This window comes from Rhinoderma darwinii, chromosome 2, assembly GCF_050947455.1.
Source record: "Rhinoderma darwinii isolate aRhiDar2 chromosome 2, aRhiDar2.hap1, whole genome shotgun sequence".
NCBI lineage: Eukaryota > Metazoa > Chordata > Amphibia > Anura > Rhinodermatidae > Rhinoderma > Rhinoderma darwinii.
The window spans coordinates 66041397-66062334 of NC_134688.1; the positions used below are offsets into that span (position 1 = coordinate 66041397).

The 20938-nt window shown below is 40.7% G+C and overlaps 1 protein-coding gene across 2 annotated transcripts in view; it reads right to left on the bottom strand.

Annotated features, from left to right (window-relative positions):
* Positions 1-20938, bottom strand: part of STARD13 (StAR related lipid transfer domain containing 13) — a 191735-nt gene that overhangs the window by 111523 nt on the left and 59274 nt on the right. The window contains exon 1 of one of the 2 annotated variants that reach the window (XM_075851709.1): positions 19206-19507. The exons of the other annotated variant lie outside the window; for it this stretch is intronic. Within the exon in view, the coding sequence (XP_075707824.1) occupies positions 19206-19374 (169 nt within the window). The 5' untranslated portion in view covers positions 19375-19507. Of the gene's footprint in view, positions 1-19205; positions 19508-20938 lie in introns of those variants that run through there. 2 annotated transcript variants of the gene reach the window in all.

A 20938-nucleotide genomic window follows, 5' to 3' on the forward strand; every position in this document is an offset into this window, starting at 1 on the left:
CACTTTCCCTAGTGAAAGTCAAAGAATTTCATACTTACCGCCCGTTGTCTTGGTGACGCGTCCCTCTTTCGGCATCCGGCCCGACCTCCCTGGATGACGCTCCAGTCCATGTGACCGCTGCAGCCTGTGCTTGGCCTGTGATTGGCTGCAGCCGTCACTTACACTGAAACGTCATCCTGGGAGGCCGGACTGGAGACAGACGCAGGGAGTTCTCGGTAAGTATGAACTTATATTTTTTTTTACAGATACATGTATATTGAGATCGGTAGTCACTGTCCCGGGTGCAGAAACAGTTACTGCTGATCGCGTAACTCTTTCAGCACCCTGGACAGTGACTATTTACAGACGTCTCCTAGCAACGCTCCCGTCATTACGGGAGCCCCATTGACTTCCTCAGTCTGGCTGTAGACCTAGAAATACATAGGTCCAGCCAGAATGAAGAAATGTCATGGTAGTAAAAACAATACGCTCCGCAGCACACATAAGATCTGCGGACTTCATTGCGGAATTTTGACTCTCCATTGAAGTCAATGGAGAAATTCCGCCATGAGTCCGCAACCAGTCCGCCACTGCTCCGCAACAGACAGAGCATGCTGCGGACACCAAATTCCGCTCCGCAGCCTATGCTCCGCAGCGGAATTGTACGCATCGTGTAAACGAACACTGCTAAATTAAAGTGAAAGTCAATGGAGAAACGGCTCCGCTGCGGATTAACGCTGCGGAGTGTCCGCAGCGGAATTTAAGTGAAATTCCGCTATGTGTGAACCCGCCCTAACACCCTTCAGGCATAGGCCCAGATGCAACTGCTACCTCTGCACCCCCAATAGTTATGCCACTGCCAGGGTCAGAAAACTGAGCACCAGGAACCAATTCGGAGACATCTTTGATTAAAGGGATTTTCCGGGGGGAAAAAAATGTCGACACATCAGAGCTTGCATCTGTGTAGTGGGCTTGGCTTAAATTCCTACTGGTGATGCAAGGCACCCCTGTTGCTGCATCTTCACCTCGCCACTGCTGCATGCTCTCCTCGCGTTACGTGGCGTCTTCACGTGACCGTAGCTTGTTCCTCCCTCTCTAAGCGATGCAACGTACTTTAAGTGCAGGCAGAGTGCATGCGCCGGAAAAGTGGGCCAATGAAAATACTCACACAATACCAAGGAGGGAGATACGGAGAGTCAAGGTGGAAGGGAGTAAGACAGAAGAAATTATGCTAAGTATCATGGGATTTGAAGCTTTGAGCACCGCACGCTTAGTTAATGGAACACTCAATGACAAAAAATACGGCTGGTTTGCTGTGCAGGAACGGGAAACGACTTGATAGGAAAAATTACTAAATACACCAACGCCAAAAAACCAGGGCGAAAAAGAAAGCGATTTAAGGTCTTTTTTTTTTTTTTACTTCATGGAATAACCCCTTTTTGAAACTCTCGAGGCTGTCTACTCTTAAAAATACGTTTTAAATACTTCTCTGTCTCTATCTAATAATCCAGTATATTGGATAATCCAGCACCCATCATATACCCTTGATGCCAAATTAAATACATTTTGCCAAGTATCAAATGATAATTGGCTGCCAAGTTACCTAGTAAAAAGGTGGACACTAGATTTCGAACACAAAAACATATGACATTACACTACATTGTTCTCAACAGTTTTTCAAAAAATTAGGTCACTGCACATTTGGTAAATAATTTATAGCTAATATCAGTACATGGAGCGTCTTAGTGTCTTTAAAACCTCACCAAAGCAACAAGTTTATTGGATCAAATTACTCCGCACAATTGCTTAGTACAAGACGTGAAATGTAACCCAAGTTTTACAATGAATGAACAATAGCCTGCAGCTACCTATTACTAGGAACACATGTGGGATCACACACACAATCCACGAATGAAGCTAAAATAACTGAACAAATGGAACACGTGTCCCCCGACCCTAATTACTAGACGCAATGGACGCTTTGATATTTATTGGACTGTAGTATATAAGCAATATGCAATGAATAAGTTAAAAGTTTGCAAAAAAAGAAAAAATTCTTAAGCTATACCACAGATAAACATATAAGCAGCATGAAATAAACTCACCATACAAGAAGCTCTCCGCTGTACAGAATATCATGATGAAACAACGCCTGAACTTTCCGTCAACTTAAATCACAATGCAATATTGTAGAAAAGGCAACGTTTGTCATCCCTCTGGCTTGTTGCTTCATACACACATCCAACAATAGTGAATGTATCGACTTGTACAGAACTGTTATTGACCAGCTATGAGCAGCACAACGGCACGTTCAGCCAATCAGCATCAACATCTTATGTAATGTCTTCTGTGTTTTGTGTAACGTGTTTTGAGTTTTGTGAAATGACTTTTGTGTTCTGGGTAATGTATTTTGTAGGGGATTTTCTATACTGCCATTAGAATCTAAGAGGAATCATCAGTAGAGGTGTTTATGATATTATCTTTCCACATTAATAAATATAACAATTCCAGTTATAGCTTATACTGATGCCTAAGGACTAGTTCACACAGCGGAATCCGCCCGAAGAACGAGCAGGACGCTTGTTTTCCCCGCTAGCTGAAACAATTAGCTAGTGGGAAAATGAAGCATCTGACTCCCATTGAAATGAATGAGAGGTGGATTCCGCCGCAAAATTTCTCTGTGTAAATATACCCTTACGCGGCCAATTGCCCGAGGCTTAATGTATCCTCAGAAAATAAAATTTTATTCAAATCAGGTTTTTGTTATGCACATATTTTTTAATTATTTCTAATGATGTTTTTTTTTTTTTTTTATGTGACTATACATAATCTTGATATATTACAGTGTTTAAACTGACTACTAGAGCAGTCCCAAAAAGTGGATATTTCCTGTTCTCTGCAGCTCATTTGTCTGCTTTGCTGTAAATACTGTGCAGGATCAGGAGAATCATTTAATTATCATTAGAGGGTGGGCGAGTATAACAGCTCTATTGTATTGCTGGAAGCCTAGATAAGGCAGGATAGCAATATACACTATATACACAGATAAGGTCCTGTATGCAGCTCCACTGGTTTCTGCGGGAGGAACTGTACTGTTTTACTTCCTGGAAACTAAAAATTTATGAGATTTCTCTGTTAATTGACTTCTATTAATTTCAGCTGTCATAAAGCGCACACACCCTGCTGTACTGACTATACAGGAAGAACAGGAAGGGTGTGTCTCTAATATGGCCACCCCCAGGGAAAGTTGTATAAATACAAAATAGTTACAACATTTAAAAAAAGGACCAAATACATTATTTATCATCTATATATCTAAATCTAATTAATGAATATTGTAGAATTAAATACAGGACACATTCCCTTTAAGGCTCAGTGCACAAATAAGATTTGTGATAAGCTTTTCTGATCTCACATAAGGAAATACAATCCCACCATCAGCTCTAAATATACGGCTCAGGCTCAGAGTATATGAGCCCTTAGAAACTAAGTTGTGTTTTATTAGTCCTTTCACAATGTACACACAATATACTTGTATCCAACTCTGTATGATTTATCCTGAGCTACCATTTTTTTTTTCACATACATTATGTCGTGGCACATGGGAATAGGTGCCACAAGCCCTTTGCTATCAGAGTTAGCAACACCATCGGATCCCTATTGAAGCATAAAGACCCAGTAGTATCACCCAAGGTCTAAGGCAACATGAATATATTCGGACCATAGTATACACCACACGCAAAAGCTTATTCCTGAAGTAGTCTTAAAGAGGCTCTGTCACCAGATTTTGCAACCCCTATCTGCTATTGCAGCAGATAGGCGCTGCAATGTAGATTACAGTAACGTTTTTATTTTTAAAAAACGAGCATTTTTGGCCAAGTTATGACCATTTTTGTAGTTATGCAAATGAGGCTTGCAAAAATCCAAGTGGGTGTGTTTAAAAGTAAAAGTCCAAGTGGGCGTGTATTATGTGCGTACATCGGGGCGTTTTTAATACTTTTACTAGCTGGGCGCTCTGATGAGAAGTATCATCCACTTCTCTTCAGAACGCCCAGCTTCTGACAGTGCAGATCTGTGACGTCACTCACAGGTCCTGCATCGTGTCGGCCACATCGGCACCAGAGGCTACAGTTGATTCTGCAGCAGCATCAGCGTTTGCAGGTAAGTAGCTACACCGACTTAATACACGCCCACTTGGACTTTTACTTTTAAACACACCCACTTGGATTTTTGCAAGCCTCATTGGCATAACTACAAAAATGGTCATAACTTGGCCAAAAATGCTCGTTTTTTTTAAATAAAAACGTTACTGTAATCTACATTGCAGTGCCTATCTGCTGCAATAGCAGATAGGGGTTGCAAAATCTGGTGACAGAGCCTCTTTAAAGAACCCCTAAGGAATAATTACAATTCGTTTTCAACACGTTTCCTTCTAGAAAGAATTAATTTACAGATGTTCTGTAGCTTTCACTGAACTTGCCTCTGCATAATAATGGTATTAACGTAGGATTTTTGCTGATAGCGGTGTGATCCGTTTTTTACATACTGGTCAATTTTTCAACAAATCCAACAATAATTATCTGTGACACACAAGCAAACCCAGATCGCTGTTGTAAAAGTCATATCAATGTATCTATTCAAAGATCTTATCAGTTTCTGAGACCATGAGTCAGTCTGATAAGACTAGAAATATATATATACACATATATATATATATATATATATATATATATATATATATATATATATATATAGCAAAGTAGAAAACAGCAGAACTCACAAAACGAGGATGTCTGGGTGCCAAGCAAGTCGTCCTGATCCAGGGACTAAGCAATATAGAAGAATAGAAATCTTGCAGCACCACAATGTGTGAAAAATAGTGGTTTTATTTAGTCAACAAAACAGCGACGTTTCTGTCCAACAATAGGACCAAGATTTATATTCTTATATAATATATATATATATATATATATATATATATATATATATATATATATATATATATAATGTGTGTGTGTGTGTGTGTGTGTGTGTGTGTGTGTGTGTGTGTGTACGGGAAATGCTATTTATGGAATCCAGATAAGTTTCTTGCAATTGTGTGCTTATCATGAGACGCATGCTCTAGCCATCAATAACATTTTAAATGTAAAAAGCATATGTACAGCTTTGTAAGCTTTTCTCTTTAATGAAATTAATATATTTTGTGTTTTTATGCAACTTTTAAAATCACTTTCATTAAATGTTTGTTTTTTCTTTTTAAGATACAGTTTGTATGTATTCTGTATACATAGAAGCTGTATCATTTTGTTAAAGCCGATTCCAGCTGCACTCACGGCTCAGTCCAGAGCGGGTCCTGTGTGTCTCTAACACACAGGACCCACCTAATATGGATCACTTTAAGGTATGAACTTAGATATGATCATTATTAGGCTGGGTTCACACGACCTATTTTCAGGCGTAAACAAGGCATTTTCCGCCTCGAATTACGCCTGAAAACACGGCTCAAATACGTCGGCAAACATCTGCCCATTCATTTCAATGGGTTTGCCGATGTACTGTGCCGACGACCTGTAATTTTACGCGTCGCTGTCAAAAGACGGCGCGTAAAATAACAGCGTCGTCAAAGAAGTGCAGGACACTTCTTGGGACGTAATTTGAGCCATTTTTCATTGGCTTCAATGAAGAACGGCTCCAAATTACGGCCGTAATTGACGCCTCGCAAAACGCGAGTAAGAGCAATTACGTCTGAAATTACGGAGCTGTTTTCTCCTGAAAACAGCTCCGTAATTTCAGCCGTAATTGTCGTTATCGTGTGCACATACCCTGGTCAGGGACACGCAGGACCAGGAACGGACTGAGTCAGCTTTGACAGAAAAATACAGCTTCTATGTATACAGGACACATAGAAGCTATATCTTAAAAAATTATTTAAAAAAAATAAAAAAGTGATTTTAAAAGTTGCATAAAAATACTAAATACATTCATTTAATGAAAAAAAAAATAATGCTTACAAAGGTGTACATGTCCTCTAAGGCAAATGCATGAAAAATGTGCATTCACATTGGATTCTTGGAGTCTGTAAATATAAATATGATCTCATCTAGGTTGCCGTTCAATGTCTAAGGTTTAGTAGGGAGGACGCCGCGCAGAGCATAGCCAGTTACTGGGTAAATAATGTGTCAGGCTAACACAATATACCACAGCTGTTATATAACATTTCTTATACTCGCTCTGCTTTATTTGTGCTTCAAGGGGTATTCTGGTTTCAGCAAAAAAAGATTATTCATTGAATATTAAAAAGTTATACAATTTTCTAATATATTTTCTGTATCAGTTGCTCATGGTTTTTAAAGGCTATGTACACCTTTTCAAATATTTTAGTTTTTTCTTAATAAAATGTTTACCAGCGTATTTTGTGCAACTTTCTTAATACTTTTTATTAAAAATGATTATTTTTATGTGTACAGAGCAGCTGTATCTAGCGCTGAAACCTGTATCCGTCAGGTCAGTGGTACTGACGTGTTCAATGACAGCGGGTCCTACGACGGATTGGAGCGCTGGCAGTCCCTTCAGGATGAAAATGTCTAATTTATATCCGTAACCCTGCAGCACCCTTATTTTGATAGTTATGGAAAGAAAACCACCAGTGACTACAAGGACCCTGCCCAACACAGTAATGGGGCTAAGTTGCAATACAAAAACTTAGCCTAATGACAAGGGTGGCACTGTTTCTGGATAAACAAAAAGTAGAACGTTTTCTTCAATCGTGCACTAAAAGATTAAAGGGGTTGTCCAGGCACGGACATCTGATGACCTATCCACAGGTCATCAGTATATGATCGTGGGGGTTCGACACCCGGACCACGCACCGATCAGCTGCTATGGTGCCCAGGAGCGCGGGATATTATGCGGGGTATGCAGAGTTCGGAGCCGGAAACAGGTTGCTCTTTACACTGAATAGAGGCCGTCCTGCAGTACAACAACTCTGCTCCTATTCACTTGAATAGGAGCACAGCTGCAGTACTGCAGCTCGGCCGCTATACTGGCCCGGATCCGTCTGCTTCCGGCATGGACACCCGGGAGCAGCCAGAGCAGCTGTCATCAGTTGTCTGTGCCTGGGCAACCCCTTTAAGTTTTAATGGGTGCCACTGCATTCACTAAAGCAGCATAAATCAGCTTTGTACAGATGGGGTGCTCAACTTTTTCTGGTCTGAGGGCCACATTGTCAGATTATACCACTCCCTATTTCCATATGAGATATTTATTGCATATCGACAGTACATGGTCTAAATGTCTGATAGGTGAGGGTTCCACTTCTATCGAGAAAATAGGGGTCCTCTGTACTCCAGAGAAAAGCAAGTCTGTGTCCTAAAGGAAGGAGGCCCCACTAAACAGCATTGCGGGCTGCAAGTGGCCCCGAGGCCCGAAGGATATGCACCCCTGCTCTAAAGGAAACAATCTGATTTGAGGAAAATAAAAACATATTTAAAATATAATATAAATTTTATAATGTCCAGAGGAAAATAAAGGCAGAAATCTGAATTCTATAAAATGTATATAGGATGTGCATATAATAAAAACGTGTGTGCATCGGTCTGTTTATAATCGGTTCATGGAAAATATTTTTAGCATTTGTTCCGGGAATTCCCGGTGTACATAGGAGGCAACAGACAGATATATGGACAGTTGCTTTTTATTTGCCTTTAGGAAGACGTGATAAATTATTAACATGTTCAGCAGAGTTACATGACTGTAGAACAAACAGTGCCCCACCCAATGCTGGGAGATCTAGGTATGGCACATCAGGAAAATTACAAGTTCTCAATCACATGGCTGGCAGTGAAACATATTTTCCAGTTTTCAGTGGTATTACTTTGTAAGGTGCTTATCATTAGGGTCATAGTGCGTCTTTGTTATAATCGGCCACCTTAGTTCAGCTGTCAGTTTTTGAGTGGGGCAAGGACAGAATATAATGAAGTGAAACAGATGATTGGAATGTTTTTGGTATTTCCAGAGATGAATGTTCTGATCTTATGGGAGACAGCGACCGGCAGATAGCATGAGTACAAATGTAGAGGCAGGGAAGATATCTCATCTGTAACGTCACAATGTGATGAGGGAAATGGAAGTATGCCGGAAGCCAAAAACTGGATTTGAGTAGCATAGAATGAAAATATGAGGCAACTCTTAAAGGGGACCCGTCAGCACATGGATTTTAGGCGATTACACTAAGCTAGATTTGACTCTGAAACGTTGCAGGGTTTTAGAGAAAACATAGTTTCAATAAAAGGCTGGAGGAGAAGTGTTCGCTGGGCAGGTCCCCTGACTTCATTTCTTACCTGGCTCAGTATGATTGACATGTCTCTATAAATAGGGTGGGACATGTCTATCAAGCTGAGCCGGACAGGCAGCCGCCGAGCGGACATTTCTCCCCGACCACTGTACGCGAGTCAGTGTCAGTGTTTTACAGTAAAACATTGCTTAGTGTAATCAGGGCTCCTGTCGCCAGATCATGTTGTCCACGGCAGCATGAACGACAGATTCATTTTTTATATAGTTCAGAACATTTGCTTCATGTATAATTACAGTGAAACTCCAATTTGATTAAAGGGTTATTGCCAAATGAGACATTTATGGAATATCCACAGAATGTGCCATTGATGTCTGATAGACGTACTTATATTGAAAACAGGGGTCACCCAATGCCCATTTTGCATGATGCGATGGCCACAAGCTGCCGATTCCAAGCAGGGACTAGTGGAGAATCCATTCTGTTCAATGGGAGTTATGGAAACAGCCTAGCAGGCGCTGCACTGCTGTATCCATAACACCTATACAACAGAACGGAAAAATGTGCAGCATGCGGCCCCCAGTTCACTAGTTCATGCCTGGAATTGGCTGCTATTGGCCGCTGCAGCTGGCAAAATGGAGGTTGTGTGACCTCCGTACTCTAAATAGGTGTTGGTCCCAGAGCAGGGACCGGCAGGCATCTATCAGACATTTATGGATATGCCATAAATGTCTAAGTTGGGATTACCCCTTTCACATTGACTATATAGTCAGAAAATCTAAAATCTTTGTACTATATCTGCTATAACATTTTAATTATTCCCCATAGGAAAAACTTTCTGACTTTTGACCATGGTTTCCGAATGAAGGATCTTCATCCAATTGTCATGACACAACTAATTGGTTTACTCCATTGGAAATAAAGGAAATTTAGTTTTAGCAATAATAGAATAGTCCCAGGCCTGTCACTGCTAGAAGATCTCCCCTATAGCCATGGGTCTAGGCCTAATTCATTTCATACTAATCTAGTTCATAATCTTTTCGGGAAGTTTCTGAGCTGTGTCTTTTGTTGTTGGCTCAGGAAGCAAATTATGAAAATATCCTACGTTTTTTGGCGCTGATGTTGACGCGGAAACCGCATCAGAATCAATGGCAAAAAAAACGGCGGAATTCACCCCCCATAGAATTTAATAGGATGCATAGGCGTTTTTTTTTTCCCGGACGGCTTTTAGTCTCTCGCGGGGAAAAAAAGCGGCATGTGCTTTTCAGAGCATTTTCCGCTGCGTTTTTTGCCCATGGTATTTGCATTAGCTTTAATGGCCGTGGGCAAAAAAAGCGTCGAAAAAAACAGAGAGAAAAGCGCAGGCAGGTCAAAATCTGCCTAAAAATTCCTGAAGGATTTTGAAGCAGATGTTTTCTGCCTGCAAAAACTCTGTGTGAACTAGGCCTAACGGTGGCCATAGACATGGGCTGTACAATTAGATGACAATTATCAGCCTACACTCACCCATTTCTATGCATATGTCCATACTTTTCGTCCATAAAACTGGGTGAGATAGGTGGCTGCCTGACACCACTGTAGCTACTTATCTTGCTACCTAGGATAATACAGGAGAGATCATTCCTACTGGATCCTTGTTTCCCCTAACAGCGACTCTTAACATTATTTAGTAACATATAGACATATTATCAAAGTATAAGTGGGATTTAGAAGAAAAAAACATCGTATTTCAATGACTAGTGTCCTAAAAGCAGCCAACCCAGAAATCAGCTAAAGCTTCAAGCGGCCACACAAATTAAAGACTATGTGCACCTTTGAAATCGTTTTTGTTTTTTTAAAATAAAAATGTTTATTAGTGTGATTGGTGCAACTTGCAAAATATTATTTATTAAAAATTATTTTTACTTTTTGAGATACAGCTGCTTGAAATATGTATACAGAGCAGCTGTATCGTGCACTAATACCTGAATCCGTCAGGTCCACCGGACTGACGGGTCCAGTGACAAAGGGGTCCTGCAAGAGTCTCTGACACTCAGGATCCACCTGTAATCCATCACTTCTAAATTATGAACTTAGATGTGATCGGTAACAGCTCGATCCAATCTGTCATAGAACCCGCTGACACTGAACCCGTCAGTCCCGCGGATCTGATACAGATTTCAGTGCTAGATACAACTGCTCTGTATACACGATATAAAGCAGCTGTATCTCAAAATGTTAAAATCATTTTAATAAAAAGTACTTTGAAAGTTGAACCAAACACTCTGATAGACATTATATATATATATATATATATATATATATATATATATACACATAGTAAAAAGAAAAGCAGCACCAATTGAAGAGAAAATCTCTATAATACTGTGTGTGCAAGCCTTAGGACCTCGACCTCCAGTCCCACAAATAATTTTTCACTTGACAAACATGTGTGGAGTGCTGCCTATCTTCTGGATTTATATATATATATATATATATATATATATATATATATATATATATATATATACATACATATATATACGTTTATTTTTTTATTTTTTTTTAAAAGCGATTTCAAAGGTGTACATGGCCTTTCAATTGGTGACAGTCATGCCGAATCCTTCAGACAGTGAGTCACTCTTTGCACCTGCTTTCTCTAATAGAGGAGGGTCCCAATTGGTGGATCCCCCGTATAACACTTATATGTCCTCATAGGATGGGGTATTCCCTTCAGGCAACAATCCCCCAGGTTTTTGATGTCTTCGGTCTTAATATGCATGGCCAACAAAAATTTTAACACTAGGAGACGTAAATAAAAATTCAAAAATATTAAAGATACAATACTAAATGTATATTTCAGTATTTTATATATGACGTCCTGCCACCATTTATTTGATTTGTATAAAGGGCATTATGGACTGCTGCCAGTTCTTATTTTAGGATAGTAAACATTTATCCCTGCATTTTTATGTTACAGTGCAACAATGTCATTAATAATTTGGTGCCTAGGCAATATTGTTTACAAAGTATTACAATTACATAAGCTTTCCTTCCCTCAAACCCAGCTGCCATCCTTCATACATCACCGGTTCCTGACCTCCCCTTAACAAACTTATCTCTCTAATTTTCTCAGAGACAGCCAAGCACAACAAACTTACCCCCCTCGCCCTGAATAATTTAGTCTTGTCGCTCATATATCTACTCCATACAATATTGAAAAGGTATTCCCAACTCCGACATTTATGGGATATGCACAGGATATGCCATTAATGTCTAATAAGTCGGGGACCCCAACCTATTGAGAGAGCAAGGTTGACCTGACCCTTGTTCCACCTGGCAAGGTGACCGCAAATTGCTTTGCTCTTTCCATAACTCACATTTATGAAACAATTTACAGCAGTTTGTGCATTGTTCTTGGCTGTCTTTGGGAAAATTAGTGAGGTACATTTATTAAGGGGAGGTCAGGAACTGGTGATTTATGCAGGATGTCAGCTGGGTCTGGTTACTATGGACATACTGTCTGACAACCACAGAAAAGGCTAGTGAACGTTTGCATAGCAACCAGTCTGTCTCAAGTGAATGACTCAGCTGTTCATCAACTGTCTACTAACTTTTAGATAAATACTGGGAACTAATATTTTGCTTGCAGTCATAATGTGTATTCTGTTAACTGATGTTGTACAACTTAGGCCTCGTTCACATCTGCGTTGGGGTCCCATTCTGACGTTCCGTCAGAGCTTTCCATCAGAACGGGACCCTGAACTGACACAGACGGAAACCAGATTTTTCCGTTTCCATCACCATTGATTTCAATGGTGACAGATCCGGTGCCCATGGTTTCCGTTTGTCTCTGTTGTACACTGGACCCGTAGTTTTGCCGGAAGCAATAGCGTAGTCGACTAAAGTTGACAGAAAGCTCAGATGGAACGTCAGAAAGGGACCCAAACGCAGTTGTGAACGAGGCCTTATCAGCCTAAAAGAGTTCAGTTTACAGACGACCAAGGCTATCTTATGAACACAGAATTTTTCATCTGCCTAACAGGGACATAAATGGTGCTGGCTTTCAGGCCCTGCTCACACAGCGTGTATTTGTTGCATTTTTCGGTGCGTTAAACACGCCGAAAGATGCATTAAAGAATCACATGATTTTAACTTCCCATTGACATCAATGGAAAAGTGCGCCGTTAGTGCATACCATGCGTTTTTTACACACACATTTTTATAAAACGCATCATGTAAAAAAGAAGCATTAGGTTAATTCCTTGTCGTGTCAAAACCTTGCCTAATTCCTATAGTCAATGAGAGTCCTAATTGCGCCCAAAAAAAAGCGCAAAAAGTGCCCACAAAATGCATCAAAAAACAAGACGAAAATTTGTCAAAAACATATGTCGTTTAAAAAGCGCTTTACAAAAACGCTACCGTATTTGACACATTTACACGTCGGTTTTTTTTGCGCGCTGTGTGAACAAGGCCTTATAGTACGGCTTCAGGTTGGAGCCACATTAAGGAGGTTTTTTAAAATTGATGGGCTGTAATTATAATAGGCTATTAATATTAGATGGGTGTGGGTCCGATTCTCAGCACCCACGTAGAGCAGCTGTTTCAAAGGGCTGTGGAGCGCCGCTTCCTCTTCACTGTTTACACTAGGGATGTCACGATACCAGAATTTGGACTTAGGTACCGATTCTTTGTGTAGTATTGCGATTTCGATACCAAAACGATACTTTGCCAACAGTAATAAAAAAAAAAGTTCTTCCGTTTTCTGATGTGAGGCGCGAAGTGTGATGAATTTTGAATGTGCCTCACATTAATAGTAATTAACCCCATCATGTTTCTCAGTCATAATTGGTTAATGTGTAAGTTACATGATGGCGTTAATTACTATTAATGTGAGGCACTTGGAGGTTAAATTCATCGCACCTCGTGCCTCACAATAAGTGACAAAAGCAGTTTTTATTTTATTTTTTTGCAGCGCACACATCATAAATGACACAAAAAAATTGTTGTGCAGGTTATTACGGCCGCGCCAATACCGAATGCATATATTTTATGAATTGAGACTTATTTTAATGTTTATTGTAAAAAAGGTGTATGTGTATTTTTTTTAATTTAACATTACTTTGTTTTTACTTTAGTTTTAAAATTTAATTTACGGGCATATATCTATATTACAGTACATAAGTCTGTGTAGTGATAGTACACAGGCAGTTGTTAGGACATACCTAAGTATGCCCTAACAACAGGAAATATGGTAAGACAGCCCTGGGGTCCTTCAATGGAGCCTGGGCTGTCTGCCCATATATGGTATGTCCCTCAATCGCATCACAGGAATTCCTGTGATGCGATCCAAAGGGAATCCCCCCCTTCTCATTTTCCCCTGAATGCTGCGGTGGTGGTCAGCTTTGATCGCAGCATTCAGGGGAATAGCGGTGGAGATGAGAGGTTTCTCTGATCACCGCCATTATACAGCGGGGCTGCGGTTGTGTAATACAGCCATTGCCCCGCTCCTGACATTAAATGTGCGCGCGGTCAGCAGGAGGTGATGCGGCCGGCGCTGCACTAAAGAGCGGCGGTTCAGGCACTGAGGACAGAACATGGGGGTGATTTGTAGTAAGCCCACCATGTTCTGTCTTCAGTGCCGCCGCTCATTAGTGCAGCGCCGGCCGCATCGCATCATGCTGACAGCGCGCTCTTGTCAGGACTCAGGAGCAGGGCAATGGCTGTATTACACATGCGTTACACAGCCATAGCCCCGCTCTCATACATTCATGTGTTACTATTCTGAGCAGTGCGGCCGGTATCAAACCGTTTGGGGATGCACAGTATCGAAACTTCGATGCATCGTTCACCCCTAGTTTACACTGCTCCATACTGCACTGCGCCATACTTTTAGTAGAGGCTGTGCATAGAATTACAGCTCAGTGAATGGGACAAAGCTGTAGTGATTTGTAATACCAGGCACAGCCACTAGGGACGGAGCTGTGTCTGGTAAACAATGAAGGGAATAAAGTTCCTTCAAAAAGCTGATCGGCAAGGGTGCTAAGATTTGGACCCCCACCGATCTAATATTGATGGCCTCTCCTAAGGACACTTATGGCTCTGTCGTGTGCATTAAATCTTACTCAGAGCAGCTGATCCACTAACTTTATATTAGGGAATTACTGGCTATACAGTTACCTACTATACTAATGTAGCCTTACTAAATACAACCTTAGAGTTTCAGTCATAAAACTTTCAAAAACATTCTGCATTCCACTGTTTCTATGTAAGGCGTTAGTGGTATATTTGAAGCCTTCCACCGCAGGACTTGATATTTTGTATACTCTACAAGAATTTATAATTGAATCACTGGAATAGGACTAGAGTTTCGTTTCACTGTTTCTATACTGGAAATGATATGATAACACAGCACAGTAAATGCTGGTGTAAGTTATAGGTGAAATCCATCTTAAACCACGTGTTGTAATGTATATGTTTGTTTGTTACAGCTCACCGGTCACAATTAACCATTTCTATTGTATTGCATATAGATAGAGATCTGCATGACCACAGAAGTGACCATTCCTCCAGGGAAGAGCCCCACATTCCCCGACTGCTTCCAGAGATGAAACTTTTGTTCCAGTAACAGTTTTGTGGTCGTCAAATAGGTCAACGGCCACTGGCTCAATAAATTGAATGGAAAATACAAGTTGTCCCAACATGAAAGGGAATTTCGCAAAAAAATATTTCATGAGGGAGGATATTTCAGCAGAACAGTCAATAGTTCATGAGTATGAAGGTGACGTCGTTCTTTATATGATATTTTCAATTATGATAAAGTGAATGTAATGTAGCTCTATATAAAGTTTGCATGAATACCAGGAACTAATAATTTATTATAAACCAGAGGCAGTGACTTACATGGAGGAGAGGGGGCTCACAATAGGGCCCCCCACCTTGCGCTGCTTGTATCTACAGCATCCCTGCAAACCCAATAGACCAGGCACTTTTTCAACTCCAATGTTTTCTGATGTTGCTGAGAGAAAAGTGCCCTGAGCAAGTTCACACTGGGTAAAGACAGCTGGGCACCCTCCATGCACTCCATAATAACTTCATCTATGGTATGTACTTTATGGCTTCTTTACTTGTATGCTATATTTAATGCACTCTTAAATGATAATCCTCACACCTGTTTAGGTGAATGCAGAGTATAATAATGTAATATTCAATGCTGGCGTAGTTAACAAATTCCACTGAGTTTTTCAGGCCAACAGTTGAATGGGGTTGAAAGGTGACAAAATGCCATAAATATGCTGTGAGCAGTTCTTGCTTCCCTTCACTCAGGTTGTACAAAGTACATTACACAGCAGGGGCAACAATGCCCATAGGAGAAAGCACCTCACAAGATGCCAAGATTTTGCAATTCGGGGCCTATTATGGGACGTAATGACAGTAACACTCCATAAAAAAAAAACATATTTTTCAAATATCATCATCTTTTATCTTAGGAAAGTACCTAGGATGTTAATGTCATCTATGACTAGGGCTTGTAGCATGGGCGTAACTTTAGCAGCCATAGAAGCTGCTATGGGGCCCAGAGGATGAGCGGGATCACTCATGTGGGTTCTCTGATATTTGGCGCTATTATCCATACCTTTAATTATTGCTACTTTTGCTCCTGTTTTGGTATCCTGTCACTAGGCGGTGGGGCCCATCTGATTTTGCTATGGGGCCCTTATGAATTATAGTTATGCCCTGGATTGGTAGTATTAATGAGCTAGTAAGGCACTTTCACACTGCGTCTCCCCTGCACATTTGACATTTGCATTGGAAAAACTCCCGGCGCATACGTCAAATGTGCCTGTAGCATCCCATTAAACCAACGGAAGCCACTAGAGTGTCCTTTGACCTCCGTCTGCCGGTATTTGTCAGTGATAGTTTTTGTTGCTGGATAGAATAGCGTAGTTGACTCCTGCAAAATTTGTATACCCCGCAGGATAAGTTTTACTGTAAAATGGGAGGCTATGTTTGACGTTTAATGTATACATCATGAGCTTTTCACTATCTTTTCATGATGTTTTCTGTTAAACGGATGCCTTAATAGCCTATCGGTGATGGATACATCTGACGGATGCCTAACAGTGGCGTCCGTCACTCATAGATTAAAAACTGTTTTGTTATGAAAAGGTCATGAGAGTTCATTAAGTATGCATTTAATGTATCCCATAATAGTCTATGGGTGATGGATGCAACTGTTAGGCATCCATCACAGCCTCCAAATAACTTATATGTTGGGTATTTTTCCCGGCATATACGTCAAACGGAGACCATAAACGCAATTTAAAAGGGTTCTAATCATATTTAGAATTATGTTTTAATATATCTCAATGCATTAAAGGGGTTTTCCAGCCACTAAAAATTGATGGCTTATCCTCAGGTCCGACTTGATGCGTCAGGTCCGACTTTCGGGATCCCTGCCGATCAGCTGTTTTGAAAGGGCTACAGCGGTCGTATGAGCGCTGCGTCCCCTTTATTTCTTCTTGCTCCCTGTGAGTCGTCGACACGCATTTAGCGCCGATTCACAGGTATTGCAGCCTTTTCTCCCATTGAAGTGGTTGGGAGAAAAGGCTGCAATACATGTGAATCGCCACAAAATGCATGTTGACGACAGTGAGCAAGAAGAAATGAAGGGGAAGCAGCGCTCGTACAAGCACTGCGGCCCCTTCAAAACAGCTTATCGGCGGGGTTCCCGAAAGTCAAACCCCGACCCATCAGCTATTGATGGCCTATTCTGAGAATAGGCCATCATTTTTTAGTGGCTGGAAAACCCCTCTAAGCGCAAATGCCCCTGAAGTCTTGTTAAACCACATGTGGCGTGATTATACAGAAGTCACAAAGCTTGTAAACTTGTGGCATCTAGCTGTGGAAGATATCTACAATTTACCCTGATCAACAAGGGTTAAATAAATGTATATTGTCTTTCAAAGCTAGGGGTTTCAACGCACAGGTGTGGGAAAGGCTGAATTCACGGTACCTGGCTGTCCTTAGCTGTGTATGGATGGTGATGTACGCATGTGACTTTGAAAGAGTGCGGGTTGTTGACGCATGTCTTCAAGGAGCTCTGGTGTGCAAGTCAAGCTTTCAGAAGCATTAGCGGCTTGGGATGTCAGGCTCTTGTTGGGGAAAATATCATATAAGGAGGACTGTATGTAGTAAATTTGATGTTGCTGATAATAAGGTTATTGGTTAGTGTCATTGTGATAATCATGCGTGCACGATGGGAGCCATCGTCAATGTGGTGAGCTCGGTTTTACAGATGCCCCAGGTCTTCCTGCCTCCCAGGTTTTAATATTTTCTATAAAAAAATGTCGTTTCCGTCACTTTAAAAGGCAAGGAGAGTGCGGCAGGCCACGCCATTCTTGCTGTTAAAATGACGCAAAACTAGGAATAGGAAGCCATGACATTAGTGTGAACAGAGGCTAAGTTTTCAAGAAAAGACAAAGAAACATTTTTATATTTTATTTTGCAACATAATCCCAAATTCTAGTAAAAAAACAAAACCACTTTCTGCTTTCCTGGAGTTTTTTGCAGGCAGAGAATTCTGCCTCAAAATTCCGTTTGAAATTTTGAGGCAGATTTTCATCTACCTGAACGCCGTTTGCCGCGTTTTTCCCTGCGTTTTTCATTCGCCCCCATTGAGTGCCACGGGCAAAAACGCAGCGAAATACGCTTTCTCTGCCTCCCATTGATGTCAATGGGAGGTCAGAGGCATAAATGCCAGAAGATAGGGCATGTTGCTTCTTTTTACTGTGAGTGTTTTTTACCGCTTCCCATTGAAATCAATGGGAGGCATTTTCGGCCGTTTTGTGGCGCGTTTTCCGACGCGGTTTCCGCGTCAAAAAATGTGTCAAAAAACTAGTTGTGAACAGGGCCTAATATTGCTGACAGGTTTCTGTGTTATTATATATGTCATTATTGTGAGTGCCGTCTACACATACCTACAAACATGAAGACAATTTAACCTGCTGAACTGGATTTGTCAACAATAAGAGGCAAATTTCGAAGAATGAGGAACATTATGATGCCTTAACAACAACCCCCCCCCCCAAGAAGTCCTAGAAAACAGCCATAAAGGGAAACTCAAAAAACAAACAACAAAAACGGTAATATTTTGTTCTGCATGCACTCCTGCATCACTACCCTATATTAGTAATCTCACTACATTACAGAAGGGCTGGTGCTGTATATTAATATATGTCACCAACACCTAGTTCCCACACCGGAGAGACCGCTGGTTGGTCTCCAGCACTGATAAGCATTGTTTTGTTAAAATATGGCGGTCATCAATAGAATAAAATAGTTCTTTATTGTCCAGTGTAAAAATAGGAAAAATGTAAAACAAGCGCAAACACAAGGAGGCTGGAGGGGGTTGGGTAGTGGAGTTTTTGTCTTATAGGTATAGTTATTTTCTGTTATTTTCGATTGATAATTTAGCAATATAAAAATACAAATATATCTACTAAAAATTACATGTCTGGTAAAATAAAAAGACAATAAACTATATATATATATATATATATATATATATATCTAAAAATATATATGTATGTATATATATATATATATATACACATATGTATATATATATATATATATTTAAAATAAATATAAAATATATGAATCTATAATTTTTATAACATGTTTTAGCTTAAAAGAGTTGCAATTTAAGATTGGAAGCTTCAGGAATTACAATTACAATAAACCCGTATATTTAATATATTTAGGTCTTTTCCTGCAGCGCATACTACAGCCATTATAAAGTTTATTTTCAATGATCATAGTAATTGGCTTTAGCTGAATGACATGCTGGAAATGTACAATGTACATGGAATAATATGGAGGTGATGAAAACCGCATTATGATAAACAAATATTTGTTAATGAAGCGGAGAAGATGGCGCCATCATACGACTCACCTTGCTGAATTTTAGCCAGGAGCTGCTGTCGTGCCAGGAGCCTGCTCATCCTATAAGGAGACCTCCTCCTCTTCTCAAAGCACACATAGTACTCCTGACTTTCAGGTGACACAGAGTTTACACGCTTACAGCCTGGTGCTCGGGAAAGCAGATCCTGTCCCCACATCATGGCTCTTGAGACAAATAATAGGTTTTTTTATTCCAGCAGCGTCTTTTTTTTTCCCTTTTCCTCCCAGATCTTTAAATTCCTGTAATTATAATCTAACTTCATCCGGCAAAGGAGCTGGAAAGGGAAAGTCGTCAAGTACATGAGGAGTGCCAGTAGCTACAACTCAGGATTCCAAGTAGGTCACATGATTCATGTTGCCCAATAGAAGGCGGCTAGTGAAGTAAAAGTACACAGTGCTGAAGTCCTGTCAGGCATGTTTAATCTTCACAAATGCACATATTCTAATGACATACCTCAGGGCTGACTAAGCAATGAGCATCTGTGCTGTGTTGAACTGTAATAAACGTATTCGTAGTGACTGAAGAATCCCCTCTGAATAGCGCTCCCCTTCCTGGAAACATCAACTTTGCATTTCCATTTTCTGTCAGACTGTGCAGGAATACTGAAGATTGTTACAGAATACTGAAGGCTGTTACATTCCACATAGCGCGGGGACGGCTTTCATGGAATATCTGTATCACACGTTACACACAAACAAAGATATGTTTGCATATACACTATAGGGACAGACCTCCGAAACATTGAATTCAGGTGTTTTATTCAGTCCTAGTGTCATAGGTGTATAAAATCCAGCAGCTAGCCATGCAGCCGCCTTTACAAAGAGTGTTACTGTACTAGGAAGCCACCATTTCAACAAGTCAGTTCATGAGATTTTTTCCCTCCTAGATATTTCACGATCAACTCTGAGTGGTATATAGCAAAGTGGAAGCGTTTAAGAACCACAGCAACTCAGCCATAAAGTGCAGACTACGTAAAGTTACAGAGCGGGGTCGCCGAGTGCTGAGGTGTATAGTGCATAGAAGTCGCCAACGCTCTTCTGACTCAATAACAGCAGAGTCCCAAACCTCCTCTGGCATTAAAATCTGTTCACCGAGAGTTTCATGGCACGGTTTTCCATGGCCGGGCAGCTGCATGCAAGCCTTACATAACGAAGCACAATGCCAAGCGTCGGATGGAGTGGAGTAAAAAACGCCAACACTGGACTCTGGAATAGTGGAAACGTGTTCTGTGGAGTGATGAATCGCGCTTCTCTAGCTGCCAGTCTGATGGAGGAGTCTTGGTTTGGTGAATGCCAGGAGAACATTACCTGCCTGACTGCATTGTGCCAACTGTAGAGGGATAATGCTATGGGGTTGTTTTTTCAGGGGTTGGCCTTGGTCACTTAGTTCTGTGAAGGAAAATCTTAATGCTTCAGCATACTAAGACATTTTGGACAATGCTTCCAACTTTGTGTGAACAGTTTGGGGTTCGGCTATTTTCTGTACCAGGATGACTGTGCCCCAGTGTATAAAGTAAGGTTTATAAAGACATGGTTGGGTGAGATTGGTGTGTAAGAATTTAACTGGCCCCATACAGAGCCCTGACCTCAACCCCACCGAACACTTTTGGGATGAACAAGAGCCATGCCCTCTCATCCAACATCAGTGTCTGACCTCAGAAATGAATTCTGTATGAATGGGCAAAAATTTCAAAAGACACACTCCAAAATCTTGTAGAAAGTCTT